This window comes from Sorex araneus, chromosome 2 (assembly GCF_027595985.1).
Source record: "Sorex araneus isolate mSorAra2 chromosome 2, mSorAra2.pri, whole genome shotgun sequence".
Classification (NCBI taxonomy): domain Eukaryota; kingdom Metazoa; phylum Chordata; class Mammalia; order Eulipotyphla; family Soricidae; genus Sorex; species Sorex araneus.
In genome coordinates, this window is record NC_073303.1 from 332,963,045 (window position 1) to 332,985,676 (window position 22,632).

General features: G+C 41.3%; 2 protein-coding genes across 6 annotated transcripts in view; one reads left to right on the top strand and one right to left on the bottom strand.

Moving 5' to 3' along the window:
* Positions 1-13,216, top strand: part of GREB1L (GREB1 like retinoic acid receptor coactivator) — a 273,408-nt gene extending 260,192 nt beyond the window's left edge. Inside the window, exons 29-34 of the mRNA XM_055126772.1 lie at positions 1,479-1,644; positions 3,304-3,531; positions 4,309-4,450; positions 5,233-5,433; positions 9,018-9,156; positions 10,316-13,216. Coding sequence (XP_054982747.1) covers positions 1,479-1,644; positions 3,304-3,531; positions 4,309-4,450; positions 5,233-5,433; positions 9,018-9,156; positions 10,316-10,479 — 1,040 coding nt within the window. The 3' untranslated portion in view covers positions 10,480-13,216. The remainder of the gene's footprint in view (positions 1-1,478; positions 1,645-3,303; positions 3,532-4,308; positions 4,451-5,232; positions 5,434-9,017; positions 9,157-10,315) is intronic.
* Positions 13,217-15,416: 2,200 nt separating this feature from the next.
* ESCO1 (establishment of sister chromatid cohesion N-acetyltransferase 1) overlaps positions 15,417-22,632 on the bottom strand; it is a 49,672-nt gene continuing 42,456 nt past the window's right edge. For all 5 annotated transcript variants that reach the window (XM_055126272.1, XM_055126273.1, XM_055126275.1 and 2 more), the window contains 2 exons: positions 21,624-21,811; positions 15,417-17,055 (listed from right to left, as the gene is read on the bottom strand). In XM_055126272.1, coding sequence (XP_054982247.1) covers positions 16,908-17,055; positions 21,624-21,811 — 336 coding nt within the window. In that variant the 3' untranslated portion in view covers positions 15,417-16,907. The remainder of the gene's footprint in view (positions 17,056-21,623; positions 21,812-22,632) is intronic.

The window sequence follows — 22,632 nt, forward strand, 5'->3', positions numbered from 1 at the left end:
CCAGCGATGCTCAGGGTTTACTCCTGGCTCTGCACTCAGGAATTACTCCTAGCAGTGCCTGGGGGGCCCTATGGGGTGCTGGGGATCAAACCTGGGTCGGCCGCGTGCAAGGCAAACGCCCTACCCGCTGTGCTATCGCTCTGGCCCCTAAAACTTTTATTTCTTGTTTCCAATAAAAACCTATATTGCCACGGTCAGGGACTGTACATATGAGTGAAAGAAGATCACATACATGGTTTCATGCTTGTAAAGGAATTTCCTTTAGCTACTGAACCCTAGAACCCACAAGTGTTACCTTTTCATTTGGCTTTGAGAGCCACACCAGCAGTGCTAAAAGCTTAACTCCTGGCTCAAGAATCATCCCTGCCAGGGCGTGAAGGACCACATGTGCTGCTGGCTCAGATGGGGGTTGGCCATGTGTGAACATCTTACCTCCAGTCCCAAAGATGTATCTTCCAACATGCAAATCTTTTGCCCTTTTGGTTAAGTTTATTCCTAAATATTTTATTCCGGTACTGTTATAAATGGGAATTTCTTAAATTTCCTTTTCCTTTTTGTTGTTAGTGCATAGAATTTTGTTTTGTTTTGTTTTTAGTGTATAGAAATTAAACTAATTTTTGAATAATTTTTTGAGTCTGCAACTTGGCTGAACTCACTTTTTCAGCCCTTTTGTGTATAAAATCTTTAGTTTTCTACAAAAAAAGAACACATTGTGGGCAGAGAGATAGTACAGGGGATATGGCACATACCTTGTATGTAAACACTATACATCACAAGGTGCAGCTTTGGAGGCCCCTTGGCACCATCAGGGTGTCCCAGATAGTCCCCGACCCACAACACATTCAGGCCTTTTCACTGAACCACTATCCAGGTTGGCCAAGAATTGCTAGGAGAGGCCCCAAGAGCACCACTTGCAAGAGAAAAAAAAAAAATAGAGGATGTTAGCATACCCACTAGCCACAGCCTGGCTGTTCTCGGACACAGGCTGCTTCTAAGACAGCCCGTAGTTTTAGGAACTAACCAGTAACACTTTCTCATTAAACTTTTTCATTCTATCATGCAAACTAGATTTTTGCCATACTCCTCAAAGTATAGTTCATGAATTATCTACATCAGCCTTTCTGTTATCAGCCCCTGGGACATTCCTAGAGGATCACAGGTGAAAATCGAGTAAATGGTGAACCATGGGATGAATGGGGGGGAGGGGGCAGGGAGGCAACCTGTATGTCAGGGCCACACGAAGGACACAGGGATGGAAGGGGCTATGGCTGGCCAGAGGTTGAGAGCTCTGATCTCATCATCAGAATCTCTGGCCGCTGGCCTTCAGCAGACCCAGGGGAAACCTGTTGAAATCCCAAGTGATCATAGGCAGAGTGTGGCCGACCTCTCTGCCCCCTAGAGCCACTCTCTGAAGAGTTACACCCTGTGGGGCTGCAAGCTCAAGAAGGAGGTGCAGCTGCAGTTCTGTTGCCTTCCAGGGGCTGCCAGGTTTCTCATTAAGGAGCTGTCCTATCACAACCTGGAACTGGAGAGGAACCGCCTGGAAGAACTGGGAGTCAAACGCCAGTGTGTGTGGCCCTTCATAGTTGTGATGGATGACTCGTGTGTCTTGTGGAACATCCACAGTCTTCAGGAGCAGACTGGGTAATGGCACTCCCTAAGCAGTTCTTGGGGACTAGGACACAGTGCTATAGAAAAGATATTTTTTGGCCACAGTTATATTCTGGAGAAAAATATTGCCAGCAAAGTAATAACTCCCATCATTTTTTTTTAAAACTCTGCTGTGATGTGCAGCACTGTTTACAATAGCCAGAATCTGGAAAAAACCCGAATGCCCCAGAACGGATGACTGGTTGAGGAAACTTTGGTACATCTATACAATGGAATACTATGCAGCTGTTAGAAAAAAGGAGGTCAAGAATTTTGTAGTCAAGTGGATGGGCATGAAAAGTTTCATGCTGAGTGAAATGAGTCAGAAAGAGAGAGACAGACATAGAAAGATTGCACTCATCTATGGTATATAGAATAACAGAGTGGGAGACTATCACCCAAGAACTGTAGAAATAAGTACCAGGAGGTTGACTCCATGGCTTCGAGGCTGGCCTCACGTTCCGGGGAAAGGTCAACTCAGAGAAGCGATCACCAACTACATTGTAGTCGAAGGCCATGTGGGGGAAGGGAGTTGCGGGCTGAATGAGGGCTAGAGACTGAGCACAGCGGCCACTCAACACCTTTATTGCAAACCACAACAGCTAATTAGAGAGAGAGAACAGAAGGGAATGCCCTGCCACAGTGGCAGGGTGGGGTGGGGGGGAGATGGGATTGGGGAGGGTGGGAGGGACACTGGGTTTACGGGTGGTGGAGAATGGGCACTGGTGAAGGGATGGGTTCCCAAACTTTGTATGAGGGAAGTATAAGCACAAAAGTGTATAAATCTGTAACTGTACCCTCACGGTGATTCTCTAATTAAAAATAAATAAATTTAAAAAAAAAAAAACTCTGCTGTGATGTGAGAAACCTGGGTTCAATCTTTGGCACTGAAAATAATAAAAATTAAAAAAACATTTGGAAAATAAACCATTGAGAAACACTATTAAGAAAATCTACTGACTTCTGAACTGGGAGACCAGGTCTGGTTAGGTTTTGCAGTGCTAGGAATGAAACCCAGTGCCTCAAGCGTGCAAAGCAAGTGCTCAACAGCGTTAAGTCAAGAGAAATGCTTTTAAACCCCAGTTCTGCTTCTCTAGCTTACTTTGGCAGACCCAAAATTAGTGACTGTCCTCACAGGGCAGTGGTGGAGACTCCATGGAAACCACACAATGCTAAGCATGAAAAAGTTCTATGCAATAAATGGTACCCCAAATGACAACAGCACCCCACTGAAAAACCAGACCAGGTGATATCTAGGTCCCTTCTAGCCCAAACACTGTGATTCCATGTTCTTGTTTTCACTGTGGAATGGACGCCAGTGAAGTTTTCAAGTATTCCTTCATTATCCTATAACCACCACTGGAAATACACATGGATTTATCCAGCCTCTGGAAAACCCTGTTCATGTCTTGCTCTTTAGGGTGGGTTCACTGGCTTTTTTAGAGTAAGAATCCCACCTCTTATATGCAGCGTCCCTGAATGAGTGGTGACAATGAAAATTAGGTTACACATTCTTCTCCATTCCAAGTTTATAGGGAGCAAACCCACCCACTACCTATATGCTTTACACTTACTGATAATGTAATGTTGGCCCTTCGTAAATAGCCCACTTCTCAGTAATTTTATTATCTAAACTAACTTTATATTTCATAGCCAGCCCACGGAAGCAGGAATTTCCAGCAAGAATGTATCGTTGAAGAGTGTCTTGCAGCATATTGAAGCCACACCCAAAATTGTTCACTATGCAATCCTGGGCATACAGAAGTGGAGCAGCAAGCTGACTTCTCAGAGCCTCAAGGTGCCCTTCTCCAGGTGCCACGTGCATGACTTCATTCTCCTCAACATAGACTTGACGCAGAATGTGCAGTATGACTTTAACAGGTGAGTTGGGCCTCACGAGTGCAAATAATCTTGACAGCTACAGACTTCCCTACTCTGCTCCAGCTCTGTGATACTAGAGAGACATTAGGAAACCAACTAGGTTCTCTTTACATAGATAAGGAGAAAGGGGAGAAGATTCATAAGCCCCCAAGTGCTCCTCCTCACCCTTCAAACTGACCTAGTTACTGCTGTACTGTGAAACACTTAGGAAATACACTTTTACTCTTTTACTAATCATTGTTCAACAAGAACTGGAACAAGGACCAAAAATAAACCCACTACTTGATGGGGGCTAGAGAAAGAGCTCAACAGGCCAAAACAAAAAAAAAAGTCTAGCACTGGCCTTGACTGACTCCTGAGTAACTAAATGTGTATATTCTAAAAAATCTGAGAACACCAAAGAATATCAGAAACCACAAAATTCCTATCAGCCTACCTTAGGTAAGAAATATGTAGTCTTTCAGTGCAGGATTTTCCAAAACCCTGTAGATTGTCCGGGACCAGAATCACTTTCCTTCCTTGAATAGGTATAGTGTCCTATCAGAGAGTTCACGGCCAGTGTAGAAGGGCCACAGGGATACTCAGGATCAGGTGCTTGCCTTGCATGTGGTTGATCCTGGTTCGATTCCCTGATACCAAACGACCCTGAGTACTGCTGATTGTGACGCCAATTTACAAGATTATTTGAGACTATTCCCTAACATATGCCACACATTTCTGTCATCCTGGTTGAAATGTAACAGGCAGTCAAAGAAACCTCTCCTAATTATGATTTAGGTATTTCTGTGAAGATGTCGACTTTAACCTAAGAACAAATAGTAGTGACCTACTCATCTGCCGTTTCAATCACTTCAGTCTCATGAAGAAACATGTGCAAGTTGGAGGGCAAAGAGACTTTATCATTAAACCAAAGATCATGGTAAGTTTTGTTAGCTGTTTTTTTTAATTAATATCTTTATTAGGTATTGGCATTAAGCCAGTTCACAGGAAAATTAGATAACACAAGTTAAACTTTCAAAATAATTTCTGTGAGGATTCATCTATGAACAAAATGTTTTGAAATTTCAATAAAATTCCTTATATTTGAGGCTTAAATCCATCCAGATTTCAGTTTTATGTTCATGCTGTTAAACTAGCAAGGTTAATATTTTTACCTTATCACAAGAGAAAATCACATTATAAAAGAATCATATAAAAGAAAATAATTTGAATCTTTGCCATGAAGGATCTGAACTCACTGAAATTATTTTAATAAAAATAATGTAATCAGAATTCACTGAAATTATTTTAATAAATATTTATCAAAATCTCTTGAGGGTAAATTTTACAGGCCTTTTCAGTTGAAGAGATGAGGTGTGGTATGTGTGGTAACACACATTTGAAAAGGCGAAGATATACCCCTAAGACAGTCTGGTAAAAAAAATTGTTGATGGAATTAGCTCCTCCCTATCAGTTGTTCCTCACACATGCATTTGCTAATTGCAGTACTTTGCAGAAGCCTCCTCTTCCTGCCCTTACTATGTAAACTTCCACATCCAAGAGCACTACTCCTGAGAGAGGAAAACTCGGAACCCGAGATGACAGACATAGCTGAGCCTAGCACGCTGCCGATCGGGAACTGTTGGGATAGTGTCTGCCTTGCCTGTTTCTTCATCCACTTAGACATGGCATTTTCCATGTTAATCTTGGCTCTGATTTCAGGTGTCAGAGATTTTAACACCCATCTTGCCCCTTCAGTATGTCTGTGCCCCAGACAGTGAGCACACACTACTGGCTGCCCCTGCACAGTTTCTCCTGGAGAAGTTCCTTCAGCACGCCTCATACAAACTCTTCCCCAAAGCCATCCACAACTTCAAGAGTCCTGTGTTGGCCATTGACTGCTACCTTAACATTGGACCAGAGGTAACGGGGAAGGGGTTAAGATTATCTTCTTCCTGTTCCACCTGTTTATCTTCCTTGTTTTGACTCCAGTTTGAAGGTTTAAATGGATACAAGAGCCTGTGACATACTAATGCCAAGGTTCAAACAACACAACAACCACGGCAGCTCTCCGCGTATCTGACTTCTCCACAGTGAGCCAGTGACGTGGACAAAGCCAAATTCAGCTGTGCTAAGCAGCCTCCCTCAACCATCTGAGCAATGCTGTAGTCATCTGAGTGAGAATTCACTACACAATTGGAAGCTCCTTAGAGGCACAGTTTGAGAACCTATGATTACCCTAACTCTACTTTCTACTCCTAGACTTCTCCATTTCACCTTTATTTTTCACTTTCTTTCTTCAGGTTCACCATATTTCCTTTTTTCAGTTTTTGTTTTGTTTTGTTTTGGGGCCACACCCGGCAGTTTTCAGGGGTAATTCCGGGCTCTGCACTCTGCAGGAATTACTCATGGCAGTGCAGAGGACCATATGGGGTGCTGGTGATCGACACAGGTCGGCCAAGTGCAAGGCAAGCCCCCTACCTACTGTACTAGCACTCTGGCCCCTTTCTTTTTTTTTTTTTTTTGCTTTTTGGGTCACACCCGGCGATGCACAGGGGTCACTCCTGGCTCATGCACTCAGGAATCACCCCTGGCGGTGCTCAGGGGACCATATGGGATGCTGGGATTCGAACCCGGGTCGGCCGCGTGCAAGGCAAACGCCCTACCCGCTGTGCTATCACTCCAGCCCCTCTGGCCCCTTTCTATTAATTGCCACTTGGCACCTACCAGCTTTTTCTGACCCCCGGTGATCTTCAGGACTTCCTTGGTTTGGGGGCCATACCCAGCAGTGCTTGGGGGGATCACCCAGTGCTGGAGATGATCTCAGGTCCCACATGTGCTCAGCTATTAGGCCATCTCTCTGGTCCCGGCCTCCAGGACCTCCTTCTCAATTCTTTCCCACAAATTATTTCTTTAAAATAAAAAAAAAAAATCTGTAGTTGAGGGCCAGAGATTACACAGAGGATGATGGCGTGCTTACCATGCACATCGCCCACCCAGGTTTAATCCCCAGTATCCCATATAACCTGAGCATTGTCAGGTGCGGGCCCCCAAGAACAAAGCAAAACAAAAAGGCTGTACTCATTAACACATCCTCCTTGTAAATAAGAACTTTTTTAGAAAGAGAAAAACAATACTTTAGCGTAAAACTTTTCCCTCCCCCAACCTTTTTTTCTTAAATGGTATGCACTGACAAATTTTATCTCTTAACCATGGCAGGGGATACGGCTCAGTGGTACAGCACTTGTGTTGCAAATGTGAGGCCTGGATTCAATTCTCAGCATTGCCAAAAGCAGGGTTGCAGAGGGATTATTTTTTTCTGGTGAGGGAGGCCCAGGGCTAATTCAACTAGCATAGCAGTAGTAGCAGCAGTAGCAGAAGTAGTTTAGCTTAGAGAGCCCCCTCAGCTAAACTAGAACATGATTCAGCTAAGTCAGAACATCATTTTATTTTTTGGCCACACCCAGCAATGCTCAGGGGTTACACCCTGCAGTGCTCAGGGAGTGACCCTGGGTCAGCAGCATGCAGGGCAAGCATTCTACCCACTCTATTATCTCTCCAGCCCAGAAAGATGATTTTGAATATTAACACAATGCAAATGTTTTAGAGCCAGGCAGGCTTGTACCTGGTGGGAGCCCCAGGTTTGATCCCTGTCATCACAGTTTTTCTGAGCACTGCAAGGAGTGAACTTTTCTTTTTAATTTTATTGAATCACTGAGATATAGTTACAAGCTTTCATGTCTGAGTTACAATCACACAATGATCAAACACCCATCCCTCCACCAGTGCACATTCCCCACCACCAATATCCCGGGCATAACCCCCCTTTCCCACCCTCCCCCTGCCTCCATGCAGACAATATTCCCCATACTCTCTACTTTTGGGCATTATGGTTTGCAATACAAATACTGAGAGGTTATCATGTTTGGTCCTTTATCTACTTTCGGCACACATCTCCCATCCTGACCAATTCCTCCCACCATCATTTTCTTAGTGATCCCTTCTCTATTCCAGCTGTCCTCTCCCTGCCCACTGGTGAGGCAGGCTTCCAATTATGGAGCAATCTTCCTGACCCTTCTATCTACTGTCCTTCGGTGTTGTTCTTGTGTTATACTCCACAAATGAGTGCAGTCTTTCTATATCTGTCTCTCTTTCTGACTTATTTCACATAGCATGATACTCTCCATGTCTAGCCACTTATACGCAAATTTCATGACTTCATCTCTCCTAAGAGCTGCATAGTATTCCATTGTGTAGATGTACCAAAGTTTCTTTAACCAATCGTCTGTTCTCAGGCACTTGGGTTGTTTCCAGATTTTGGCTATTGTGAACAGTGCAGCAATGAACATAGGTACAGATGTCATTTCTACTGTACTTTTTTGCAGCCTCAGGATATATTCCCAGAAGTGGTATTGTATCCCATGCCACTTTTAAGAAGAAAACATTCCATTACATCCTCAACTTTTAATAATATATCCTATAGGTTTAATCATGAGTTGTATTATAGGAGAGTGAATCTTAAAAATCAGATGTAATCAGCCCTAACAATGCAAAAATTTTGTGAAATGTAAGTTGTGTATGATTCCAGGTGTGTAGCCAATACAGTCTACTACTAGTACTGTAGCACCTGTTGTTAAGAGTATTAAGGGATTAATTTAATAGTTACATAATTCACAAACAGTCTAATGAAACAAGTCTATTATTATCCCCACAAACAAGAAGTGGAGGTCTGGAGAAGTGAAGTGTAAGCTGCTCAGTCTCACAGCAACTAAATAAGGGATGCGGTGTTTGCACCGGAAGCGGTCTGGCCCACATATAAGCCATTCCACAGTTCTCTAATGCCATCAATCTTAGTTATATTCCTGTAATTTTTTTGTGAAGTTATCATCTGTACATGGAAGCCATATAGATCTAAAAATTAATTCATACTGCTTAAGCTTCTAATTGTAAGTTTAAATGAAAAGCTGAGAAAAACACTTGTTCTCATCAATAATATAACCTAAATATCCAAAGATTCCTAGATAGAGCGACCTGTACTCCTCGAATAAGCTTTATGAGAAACAGCAGAAGCTTCAGCTTTAAACAGGCTTTTGTTTTAAATTGGCAACCTAGTTTGCTTCAATAAAAAGTTCCATCTTCTGGGACTGGAGCAATAGTACAGCAGGTAGGGTGTTTGCCTTGCACGTGGCCAAGCTGGGTTCAATCCCCGGCATCCCATATGGTACCCCAAGCACCGCCAAGAGTAATTGCTGAGTGCAAAGCCAGGAGTAACTACTGGGCATCACTGGATGTGACCCAAAAAGAAGAAAAAAAAGTTTCATCTTCTTGGTCCTGGAAAGTGGCCCACAGGTCAGCATATGCTTAATCTGTAGCAGCCCTGGGTTTGATCCCCGGTACTGCAAGGTTCCCAGCACTAACCCCTCCCCACTCCCTCACAGGCACAAATCTCCTTTATCCTGAAATCATGCTCAGCCGAAGCCCATGCTATTTCTGCTTGCTAATTCCAGGTGGCCATATGCTACGTTAGCTCCAGACCCCACTCCAGCAATGTCAACTGTGAAGGGGTGTTTTTCAGTGGACTCCTCTTGTACCTCTGTGACTCTTTTGTAGGTGCTGATCTCCTTAAGAAATTTAGGTTTCTTAAAGGTAAAAATTTTCAATTTGTTTCTGAAATGTTTTGATTACCACGGGATAAAATACAAAGCTAAAAAGTAACTTTAGAAAGCTTTAAACCAGAGAGAGATGACGACAGTTCACGTACTTGCCTTGCTTCCTAGAGACTGGTTCAAACCCCAGCACCACACACTGTCCCCTGAGCACTGTGGGATATGACCCCCCAAATAAAATAGAAGCTTTAACAATTTGGGAGAGAGGAGGTTAGTATATTGAATATCTTACTTTTAAGCCAGGGAAAAGGGAAACATGGTGAGATTTTTTTCTTGACACAGTTCGGAGGTAACTACCTCTGGTGCTCCCAGTTCTCCAAGGTGCTGGGGATGGAAGCCAGGACTCCTATGCCGCATGGACTCGGTTACTGAGCCATCCTAGCCCCACTTTACACTCTTTTAAAACCAGGGCGACCGATGTTCTTCAGTAGGGGAAAGAAGTATATAATTGCAGCTAACTAGCCAGACTTCTGACCATTAGCGGTTTTACAACTATTAATCTGCAGTACTAAAACGCACCTCACGTGATTTGTTTTTAAAATCAAGAGGCCAAAGCGATAGTGCAGCAGGTAGGGCACTGCCTTGCATGCAACCAACCCAGGTCCAATCCCCAGCAGCACCCCCCCAAGCTCTGCAAAGTAATTCTGAGTGCAGAACTAGGAGTAACCCTGAACATTGCTGAGTACTTGGCTCCCCCCAACCCCACCCAAATCAATTAATGAGCTAAACTTCTCATTGTTAAAGGAAGTAACCATGTCTAGTCCTAGACTGGCCTAAGAACTACTGGTTACGTATCACAGGTAATCCTGACAAAATGACCTCTAGGGTCAGTAGAATAAAATTAAGGTTCAGAATTTTATATATTACGGACCCAAAGTGACGTGGTGCTGGGACTGAGAACTGCTCTAGAAGGCACACGTGACAGAAGAATAAAACCAATAGCATTCATTTGCATTTTGGGTTACCAAGCACACGAGAAGGGGGGTTTAGTTGAGATTTCTTAACTTGTACTTTTGAATTTGCAGTTTATCAAATGTATTACTAAGCTTGTAAATAGAGAGGTATTTATCACGGTAAACAGAGGTCTTTATCATGTTAGTACCTTGAGTCTAAACTACATTTCTGCCTTTTTTATGAAGGTGCTACCCTGTGTGTTATCTGCCAAGACAGAAGTTCCTTACGCCAAACAATTGTCCGCTTAGAACTAGAGGATGAGTGGCAGTTCCGTCTCCGGGATGAGTTTCAAACTGCTAATAGCAGTGATGACAAGCCCCTCTACTTTCTCACTGGACGTCACGTATGAGTTTTTTTGAAGAGACCAAACATACTAAAAGGATGCCTAGGTGGGGTGGGCCAAAAAATTATTTAGGATTTTTTTTCCTTTAAAGTACAATCACTGTGGAGCAAAGTGCAACATATTTGTCTATTCTCCAAAGGAACCCCCAGGCCCCCATATGACCCAGGTCTTTGGGGGCATCACTATCCTTCAGTTAATTCCACCCTAGGCAGTTATGCAATTACTTAAGACATAGTCTGCCCACGGGAGCCTAAGGAAGAGGATGTACTTTGGAGAATGAACACGGAGTTTGCATTGTTCTTTTCTTCTATTCTATGTTAGGGGAAAACTGACTCTTAGCATTAACTAGTCTGAATGTGTTATATGAGACTCACATTGGTGTGTAATTAATTGAAGGTTAACATCTGAGGCCTGAACCCTCAGTGTTTTTCTTCAGATCTGTACTTTGGTACAGTATTACTCAGGGGTCTGAAAATGATAGAATGTAGAAGTTATTTGTATTTTAAAAAGTAGTAGCTTTGTCTTTCTCTGTGCAGTGTTAGTTTAAGATTTATAATCTTATATGTATTGAAACTTTTGGCAAAATTTCCACAGGAGTTAAAAGTTTACTATTTAAACTGAACAACAAAAATCAGTAAATGCAGAGCTGGCATTATGTATATTTATGCAGTTTCTTGCTTAAGTTTCATTGCTTTTACCTGTCTTTAAAAATAAAAAGCACACTAAAAATGTGGGATAGTGATGAATCTTGTACAAGGAAAACCTGATTCAGTAGTTCAGCCCATTAAACAACTTTTTAAGAGTTACCCAACACACACCCTCTTTGATTGGAGAGAAGCAGTTGGTACCAGCAAAGCAAATATTAGGCTAAGGTTTGCAGAATTTAGTTTTCTTCAGGGATTCAATAAGCTTCCTTTAAAAGATATGAGGGGCTGGAGTAATAGTACAGTGGGCTGGGCACTTGCCTTGCATGCAACCAGCCAGGGTTCAATTCACAGCACCCACTATGGTTCCCTGAGCACTGTCAGGTGTGACCCAAAAACAAGAACAACAAAAAAGATCTAATGAATGACAATTAGCTGCCTTATACTCACAATGCAGAAATTGAGCCATAAAAAAAGAACTGGTTTTTACTTAACGGCATCTTCTGAGGAAGAAGGAAGATTCCACTAAGTCTTTTTGATTCATTAAAATGGGCAGGGTGTAGTTTCTTTAGCATTAATTGTAGGAGACAAGTTTGTAAAGATTTCTAGAAAAAATTATGTCCATTGGGAGTTTACTCTTAAATTATTTCATTTTTCACCAACCCATTATACCACTTTATTCTCACCTAAATATTGCCATTTTTACTTGAATCTATCTTGTGGTCTGGAACTACTGAAAGAGGCCTATTAAAGCCTGCATTTACTTAGAAGTAGTGTTAAACTGACAGCTTTATTAGCTTGTTATAACGAGTTTACAGCTAGTGAAAAGATGGAATGTACTAATCTGAAAATGGTTTGCAGAACTCTTGGTTTTAATATAGTTACTTATAATATTTTAAATGTATTTTGAAACAAGTAATTCTTTTAAACCCCACTTTTAATTGTCCTTTGAAGAGGATCTCTGCCTTATATGTAATTAAGTACAGAAGAATTTTTGGCAAAGAGGTACGTTTTTGAAGCAGGTTGATATAGATATGAATGTATTTCAACTGCTCCTGTTTTGTGGAAAGGGCCTAATGCAGATGTTATCAGAAACCCACTGTTTGTGCAATATTCCAATAATAATTCTACATAGGGCAAATAAAATACTTGAAATGATTCTAAAACAGGTGTACCTGGGCAGATGGCCTCTCAGGGTTTCTTCTGGCTTTATGGCAGCATAGTCTAAAGAATATTTAAGGTAGTTAATATGCAGGTATTCCATACTAGTCAGGACTGCACTCTGGGGGAAAAATCTTAAAGGATAATAATCTCTTAAATACTACTCTGTGGAGAGCCAGAATAAAGCCAAAAGACCATCACCCTAATGATGGAAAATTCAAATTGAACTCCTGTTCTCAATGCCTATCTTAAGTTTTAGATCTTTAGAGAATGTTAGATCCTATTCCTTTAAGGATGAAAATTGCACAAGCACAGGACACCATGATTTGTTAATACATATGTTGGTGTGTTCAGCTTCAAGCCTTGCCATCCCTTAGAACATTGTGGTATGAATGTGTTCCCTAGGCCTACGTTATAACTGACCTATACACCTGTTGAATCTTGCCAGGTATGACAATTCACACAGGTTAATACTGAATGTAAACTAAAATTAGACTGAGAATTGTAATTTTTTTTTTGCTGTAATTTATGCAATTGCTTTTGTGATTTTTAGAGATGGGGCATCTATGTTACTTTATTACTGTAAATTTTCTTACCCGAAATTTGGTGAACTTCACTAGTCAGTCTACCTCACATTTGTTTATGATTCTATGTTGTCTTCAATTGTGTCAACACTATGATCTTGTCCTTCCTTTCATTTGACAAGTATATTAAAACTCTCCCACCCAAAAAAAAGAAAGGTGGTTTTCTTTAATTTTCTGATATGTTCAAAAATAGAATGAGCTTACTGGCAGTATCTGTGAAAGTATCACTGGATGAAAATCAATGGCTTTACAAAGATACATACCATGCCTATTTAGAGTTCCATATGATATTACAGAAATGACTTTTCAAGACATGTTAGACATATTTGTAGTACATCCTCAACTCTTCTGCATATGGAAATTATACTCACTTCTGTGTCTTCCTTATATGTGTAACATCAGTTGCTAGACTGAATGATATAAGCCATTAATGGCCAAACTCAAATCACCAACTTTTGTGAGGAAGTAACTTTCAATTAAAAAAAAAAAAAAGAGTTCTATTATGGAAAGTATACTCATGTAATAGTATTTGATACAGAACCACTAAAACACTCTCCTAAGCTTAAAGCATCTCAGCATGGGGAGAGGAAGGGGCAATAAATAGTTCTAAGTGGGGCCGGAGCGATAGCAGAGTGGGTAGGGCGTTTGCCTTGCATGCGGCCAACCCGGGTTCAATCCCCGGCATCCCATATAGTCCCCCAAGCACCGGCAGGAGTAATTCCTGAGTGCAAAGCCAGGAGTAACCCCTGAGCATCGCTGGGTGTGACCCAAAAAAAGCAAAATAATAATAATAATAATAATAATAAAATAAATAAATAGTTCTAAGTATAACAGATCCAAAAACACAAAGTCCCTGTTCTACTCTATATTCCAAGGCAGTTGCCATCAAAGAACAAAAACTGGAACTCTGCTGTACCTTCACATTCAACTACCTCAAGTTGGAACAATACACAGGAGAAAAGGAGCAAGCTCTGAAAACCGTCAGTGTAGCCCAAGTCCCCACCTCAATCTTTCCTTATCTGCCAGAAGGCCATGAGAATATATATAATATCTATATCTAGTCATTAACTTCCCTTAGTAACAGTGTTGGCCACTTTCTTTCATTCTCAAAACACGTTTCATACTTTTTAGTGTGCTCTTTTTTTTCCCTTTTGTCCTCCATGTCATCCAGGTAGTATTGAGACTCTTCACAATGAGTAAGTCTCTCACTCTCTCCAGCCTTCTCATTTATAAACCTCAGAGTGATCTCCTCTAAATCATCACATAACCAAACTCATGTTTTCTTAGTTGAAATTTTTCCCAAACTCTATATTCACATGTCGAACCAGGCAAATAACTATCTCCACTGGAAACTTTATAAGCACCTTAAATCTTGACCAAAAATGGGGCCGGAGAGATAACACAGCAGATAAGGCACTTGCCAAAAACTGAATGCATCCCTTCCCATCCCGTCCTCCCCATTAAATCCTACGACATTCACTGTTCAGTTTGTCTACTCAATCACCCAAATCAAAACTCCCCCAAACTTAGAATCTTTGCTTGTGATCCTTTTTAAGTCACCACGAATTCCTATCACATCTTCAGTTGCATCTTCTCAAAGATTATCTATTTTATCATCATCCCAACATTATTGCCTCAGTTCAGTGTTTCAACATTTTCTACAACATGTGTACCATTCTCTTCTTCTAAAATCCAGATTCCACACATGTATACTCCACTTCAGAGGGTGTCATAATAAACAGCACTAAACAAACTGCATGACACATGTTACTTAGATGCCACATACTATTTTTTGTTGGTTTTGGTCATACCCTGCAATGCTCTGAGCTTACTCTTGGTTCTGTGCTCACGGTCATTCCTGGCAGGCTTTTTATAGGGAGTTTCCCCCAAACTGCTGGGGATCAAATCTACATCTTTCTCATGCAAGGAAAGTGCCCTATCTGCTGTGCTATCACTTCAGCCCTTCAATTTTATTTTTTCCCCAATAAGAATATTCTTTTTTTTTTTTTTGCTTTTTGGGTCACACCCAGCGATGCTCAGGGGTTACTCCTGGCTTTGCACTCAGGAATTACTCCTGGCGGTGCTTGGGGGACCATATGGGATGCCGGGGATCGAACCCAGGTCGGCCGCATGCAAGGCAAACGCCCTACCCGCTGTGCTACCGCTCCGGCCCCAATAAGAATATTCTTAAGGAAATACCCTTATTGTAAAATTATTTGAGGTGCTTTATCTTCTACATAAATATGAACATAAGCTGTTTCCAAGTAGTAATTATTGTCTTTTATCCCCAATTCCTTTTTTAAAACCACTGAAATTTGTTTCCCAATGAAATATAAAATTTGCATAAATCTTATAAATTAAAAAATTATATAAATTTACATAAAATTGAACCTGGTTATGAGATAACAGTTATTGGAGTATCCATATTATATCTGAAATCTTACTCCCATTTTTAAAAATATGATCCCCATTAAGCAAAAAAAGAGACTAGGAAAGAGATAAAGAAGTCCAAAGGGAGAATGCCAAAAGTCAGATAACTATGACAAATGAGAGGGAAATTTATAGTGCCTTTAATTATATAAAGATTCAAGATCCTTAAACCACTTTAGAAAGTATTAATGTGAGAGAAAACATAAGCCAACTGCTAAAATCTTAAATTTAAAGCTCTAAATTTTAGTCAGTTTTTAACGGAAATATAAGTTTACCTCACAAAAATAATCTATGTTTAGTCATAAGTATTTCATTCTTGAGCTGTGGCACTTCTCAAACCAGGAAAGTCTGATGTTAGGATTCTGCCTTCTGAAGATAAACAGAAGTCAGTGCTTATACACTGGTCCTTTTGGCAAACTGGTGAAAACGACCTTTAAAAAGCCAACAATTTCAAGGTACTGAACCCAAGAAACATTGGAAAAGCACAAACAACACTTTATCACATTTATCACTTTTTTAAAAGCTATCAATTATTTTATTATTTTACTCTACATTATATACATATCATAAAAGGCCACAGCAGTTTTTCAACATATAAACCCTTTAAAAGTAGAGGGCACAATGAAGGATAGACAAGTATCGAAATGAAGTTCCATAACAAGGGTATATACTCAGTGTAGTACTTCTGAGCAATAACAACGCAGATACCAAGTTATCCAGGTTTAGCTGTGACTATTCCATACATGTTTAAAAACCTCTTTGGGATTAATAAATAGCCTAAGTGTGCCAAAGTTGCCATTTAAAAAAAAATGACACTACAATAATAAACTTCAAGGGGTACTTAACACTAGCTCTCCATTAGTAGGTCCCTAAAAGAGAGACGAAAGAAAAAAATCAAAACTCAAATTCTTCATAAACCCGGAGTGGTGCTTTTTTTTGGGAGGGGGTGGAGAGGTTTGGGGGCCATTCCTAGCAATGCTCAGGAATCAATCCTAATGGTACTTGGGGGACCATATGGGATGCCAGGGATTGAACCCAGGTTGGCCATGTGCAAGGTAAACACCCTACCTGCTGTACTAAATCTCTGGTCCCTGGAGCTTTGCTTTTTTATAAAGGGTCATCATCAAAGTATCTTTCAGAGTCTCTTCTTAAATAATAACAAAAACTGTCTTCTGCTCTGTGAAAATACATCTTTAAAACTAACTGGTATCAGCAGATTCATATAAAAAAATACAGTACACCAAGCTACACTGGTATATTTCCGTATTAAGAACTTCAAAATATACTTATCAACTGAGACCATAGTCCTTGCATTAGTTTTCAGTCCACTATGAACAATTATCCGCTGCATGTAAACATGTCTAAATAAGTATAGATAAAATACATCAATCATAAATTTCTGTAAAAGATAATAAAATATCTTCTTTAAAAAACAAAACAATAAGCTATTACTGCATTGTTTCCAATTTATGAAAATGGAACAACCTTATGGCTGTTGCCAATCCTGAGTTCATTATAATAAAAATGGCCCTAGTTCCTGGTTAAAGTCAGCAACCGATCCATTTCTCTCATTTCTCTTCAGTAGATCTTCTAGTACTGGTGGCAAGAATCTGTTTTAGGTATTATTTTGTCCATTAATAAAATTATATACCAAAAACTGACCAGTGCCACAGTACTGAGTTGCAAACAGTTTTCCATCAGGCGTAGGATCTGAGAAAGCAATTTCTTCTTTACTCAAGTATGAGCCATATATAAAATTGCTCCTGTTTAAAAAAAAAAAAGGGGGGGATACAGAAAAATCACAGTATTTTTAATCATTAAAACTGGAAAAACCTGTCATATACAGTTTGACTAGAAGGACATTTTAGGTATATTGCTTTAAATCATTGAAAATAACTGTTCATGTAAAATATTATAGCTTGCCATCAACAGCAGTTTAACATTTACTCCACTCTTTTCAACATTCATCAAGAGCTAAGGATAGTCCAGGGGTTAAGGCACTTACCCTACATACAAGTGGACCCATTTGGATCCCTGGTACCACAAATGGGCCCCTGAGCACTACCATCAAAGAGCCAGGAGTAAGCCCTAAATACTGCCAGTATGGCCTCCATACCAACCATGAGTAAGCTCTGAGTATCACCAGTGTGGCCCCCACACCACCCAACAAATACTCATCAACTCTGAGTAGAAGGAACTTACTCAACCTAGTAAAAGAGTAATGGTGAGTACCAAAGTCAATAGTAAAAGATTATAACTGTTCCCATAGATTAGGACCAAGGTAAGGTTATTTACTTTTATCTCTTCTAGTCAACAATGTAATCTGTTCATGAAATTAGCATATTTCAGTGAAAAGTTTTCAAGAGTTGAGAATAAATAATCAAGGTTTATATATATCTATCCTTGGTAGCTACTATGCACATTTCACATGCAAAAGAGCAGATGTTGCATGGCCCCCAGGCATCACCAGAGCTCCAAAGCATTGAGCTCAGTATTGCCCCTGAGCAGTGCTGGATGTGATCCAAAAAACAGAAGAAATTTTTGTCCTTCAAAGGATATCAAGAAGATGAAAAGACAACAATGAAATGATAGGGAAAAAAACTTGCAAATCAGGAACTGGAGCAATAGCACAGTGGGTAGCACGTTTGCCTGCACGAGGCCGACCCGGGTTCAATTCCCAGCATCCCATATGGTTCTCTGAGCACCGCCAGGAGAAAATTCTGAGTGCAGAGCCAGGAGTAACCCCTGTGCATCACTGGGTGTGACCCAAAAGCAAAAAAAAGAAAAACAAAACACAAAAAACATCAAAACACTTGCAGATCATGTATCTATAGTTGACAGGGACTTTACCTCTAGAAACTATGTGTCGCATGTTATACACCCATTTTCTATGACTCATTATCTGTAAATGACACAAACTGGTCATAGCAGGTCTAATTAACATCTTTCACTATACATACATATTTTTTCCTTTTTAGTTTTGGGGCCACACCCTGCAGTGCAGGCAAATGGGGTACTGTGGGGATCATGTGGCGCCAGAGATCCAGCTTGACCTCCTGCAAGCAGTTCACCTTTCAAACTCCTTCACATATTCTGCCAACTCACCTCCTGCTTTCACTTTGACAACTACTATCCTCTCTATCTATGAGCTTGTGTCGTTATTTTGTTTGTTCTGTTTCTGAGCTTGGCTGGTTGTTTTCTATGGGCTTTTTTGTTTTGTTTTGTGCTCAGGAATCATACCACATAGGGCCCAGCGATGAAGCCCAGGTTGGCAGCATGCAAGGCAAGCGCCCAACCCACTATACTAGCTCTCTCTGGCCCCTGAGCTGTTTTATGAATTTTTTTTGGATTCCACCTAAGTTTTTTCTCCTATGACTCACTGCACTTAGTATAATATCATTTCAGTCATGTGAAAAATGGCAAGATTTCCTTCCTTTTTGTGGCTTGACACATATATACATACTTTTGTTTTGGGAATGCACTGGCAGTGCTCAGGGCTTACAGTGACTCTGCAAATGGATCCAACCCGTGTTAGCCGCATGAGTGCCCTACCTGCTATTTTATCTCTCCTCCACTACAATTGTTTCCCTTATCCATTAACCCATCAATGGATATAAATATCAAAACTCAACCAGAAAATGATAAACCAAGTAAAAACTGGCCGGGGGCTGGATGATAGCACAGTGAGTAGGGCGTTTGCCTTGCAAGCGGCCGGCCCGGGTTCAATTCCCAGCATCCCATATGGTCCCTCAAGCAACGCCAGAAGTAATTCCTGAATGCATAATGAGCAAAAAATGGGCGCAGGCATAGTGCAAAAAATGAGTGCAGGCATTCCCTAAAGATGACTTTTAAAGAGCCAATAGCACATTAAGAGAGTCTCATCTTGGGGCTGGAGTGATAGCACAGCGGGTAGGGCCTTTGCCTTGCACTCGGCCAACCTGGGTTCAATTCCCAGCATCCCATATGGTCCCCTGAGCACCGCCAGGAGTAATTCCTGAGTGAAGAGCCAGGAGTAACCCCTGTGCATTGCCGGGTGTGACCCAAAAACCAAAAAAAAAAAAAAAAAGAGAGAGAGAGTCTCATCTTTAGGCATTAGGGAAATGTAATCAAATCCACAATGACACCACTTCACATTAACTAAAATAGTTAAAGACAAATGTCGGAGAAATGTAGAAAACTAGAACTTTCCCTAATATATTCTTTATGGGACTGTAATACAGAACAACCTCTTCAGCAAAACGTCTTGCAGTCCCTCAACATATTGTACAGAACAGTTAACACATGGTTCATTAATTCTGCTCCTATATATATTGCCAAAAGGATAAAAAAAATCCAAATATTTATTTACCAAGAGGAATATCCTAAAAATTTGTACATGAACATTCACAACATTATTGGTCATAATTGCAAAAAAGTGAAAACAACCCAAATGGTTTTCAAATGAATAGACAGAATGTAACATACTCATATTGTTCAATGTTATCTGGCAGATTCCTGAGTGTGATATAGCTGAGTGGAAGCCTACATGGTTCTCATACCTGAGGTCCTAAATTAGCAACTCTGTAACAAAATAACAACTTTTTAAATTAATGAGTTTAAAAAAGAAAAAGAGGGGCTGGAGCAATAGCACAGTGGGTAGGGCGTTTGCCTTGCACGAGGCCGACCCAGGTTCGATTTCCAGCACCCATATGGCCCCCTATGCACCACCAGGGGTAATTCCTAAGTGCAGAGCCAGGAGTAACCCTGTGGGGTTGGAGCAATAGCACAGTGGGTAGGGCGTTTGCCTTGCATGCGGCTGACCCAGATTCGATTCCCAGCATCCCATATGGTCCCTCAAGCACCGCCAGGAGTAATTCCTGAGTGCATAAGGCAGGAGTAAACCTTGTGCCGGGTGTGACTAAAAAAAAAGCGAAAGAGGGGGCCGGAGCAGTAACACAGCAGGCAGGGCGCTTGCCTTACACACAGCCCACCAGGATCCAAATCCCAACACCACATATGGCTCCATGGACTGCCAGGAGTCAGCCCTGAGCACAGAGTAGCCCCAAAACCAAAACAGGGGGGAAAAACTGTTTAAAGAAAACAAAGTGGGGAGATAGTATAGGTTAAGGCACACAAGAGGCTTGTGTCCAACAGGATTTGTTGCCAGCACCGTAGGTCCCCAAGAGCCTTTGGGTACAGAGGAACCCCAACACCAACGGGCCCCGAGCAATGCTAGAAGTTGCATGGACATCCCAGGCACCACAGGCCTGAGTAGCAGCACTGCATCCAATGCAGAATGGAGCACCTACACTGAACCAATGGCATAGAATTTTTTTTTTCTTTTTGGGTCACACCCGGCGATGTACAGGGATTACTCCTGGTTCATGCACTCAGGAATTACACCCAGTGGTGCTTGGGGGACTATCATATGTGATGCAGGGAATCAAACCCAGGTCAGCTACGTGCAAGGCAAATAAATGCCCTAGCCACTGTGCTATCACTCCAGTCCTCAGAATTTTAACCTATAGAGAAGACAGGGTTAGGTGCCGGAGGACTGACCTGGGTAGGCCGCACACAGAAGGCAAACAACCTACATACTGTACTTATCATTCCAGCCCCAAGATAGTTTTTATTGAATGAAACTTGCTTAGAAAAAATTGTGAGAGGGTGGCTGAAGTGACATTACAGCGGGTAAGGTGTTTTGCCTTGCACATGGCCAACCTGAGTCTGATACCCTCACCCCATAGTCTCTCCCAAACCTGCCAGGAGTGATCCCTGAGCGCATAGATGGAAATAAGCCCTGAGCAGTCAGGTGTGGCCCCCCAAAAAACAAAAAAAAAAAAAGATGTGAGAGGAGGGGCTAGAGAGATAGTACAACAGGTAAGGTGCTTGCTTTGCAATCAGCTGACCCAAGTTCAATCCCCAGTATTCTATATGGTCCCCTGAGCAAGACGAGGAGTGATTCCTGAGCGCAGTGCCAGGAATAAATCCTGACCGCTAGGTGTGGCCCAAACACCACCTCCGACCAAAAAAAAAAAAAAAGTTTTGTTTTTTGAGGAAGAAGAGAGGAAGAGAGAAAAAGTGTTCAAAGATACACAGAGATAAGCAAACAAATAGCTCAAGGGAGAAGGTGGGCTTGAAGAGCAAACCCAACTGAGTTTGGTTAAAAGCACTGGGGCAGAGTGGAGCACTCCTGTCTGTGATACCGTGGGTAAAACCTGGACCTCCTGCTTGCAAAGCATTGTGCCCCAGTCCTTTGAGCTATCATTCTGGCAATGAAAGCTCATTTTTATTCTGAAATTCTGCTTAAATTCTAAACTAATGGAAGCTATTTGAAGAATATTTTAGTTACCTTAGGCATTCAATCATTCGAGAAGCAATTTTCTTGCGTCGCATCATGCTGAATACCCATATACGACTGATCCCACAGATTGCAGGTTCTGGCAATGTTGAGCAGCACCAGGCCTTTTGCCTTTCAAATCTGACTTTTTCTTCTTCTGACCTTATAACTGGAAGTTTCTCTTCTATGACTCTGTAGCCCTACAAATATCAAAATGAGGAAGGGTACGGTTAAACTGCAAACATTAAATAGAGACTGTCTAGGGCTGACCTTTGTGAAAAGGTCACAACATCTGTCTGATTATTTTTGTTTTTGAGCCACACATGGTGATGCTCAGGGCTTACTCCCGGCTCCTGGTAGTGCTTAGGGAACCAGAAAACTGGACCCGGCTAAGCCACATGCACATGAGGCATCTGACCCTCTACTCTATCTCTCTGGCTCCACATCTGTGTTATTAATGAAGTATAAGAAACACTTGTACTTTCACTTTTGTTTTAGGAAATAGATCTGGATATACATTCTATTCTAATCACTACATGACTATCAGAGGAAGTTAATTATGCTTTAGTTCTAGAACTAAACATTGGGAATACCTAACCACCTCTTTCAGACATTTTTGAGACACTAAATAAGGCAACACATACTAATCACCTTGCAATATCCGTGGTCCATAATAGGAACTGAATGTTAGTTTTCTCTACCTCCCACATTCTAAGAATCACCAAAATTATATATAAAAATTCATGAACCAGAGTGATAATACAGTTCGTAGGGCATTTGCCTTGCAGGCTGTTGACTCAGGTTTGATCCCCAGCACCATGTATGGTCTCATAGCCCTTCCAGGAACAATCCCAGAGCAGAGGCAGAAGTGCTTAGCACCACTGTGGCCCACCAAAAAAAAAAAAAAAAAGGGAACAGCACAGTCACATATGTATCTATGACAGGTACCGATTCTAGGGCTCATGATTATAGAAACCAGGAATATGGATGGCAGAGAATATCAAGAATTTAAAAATTAGGG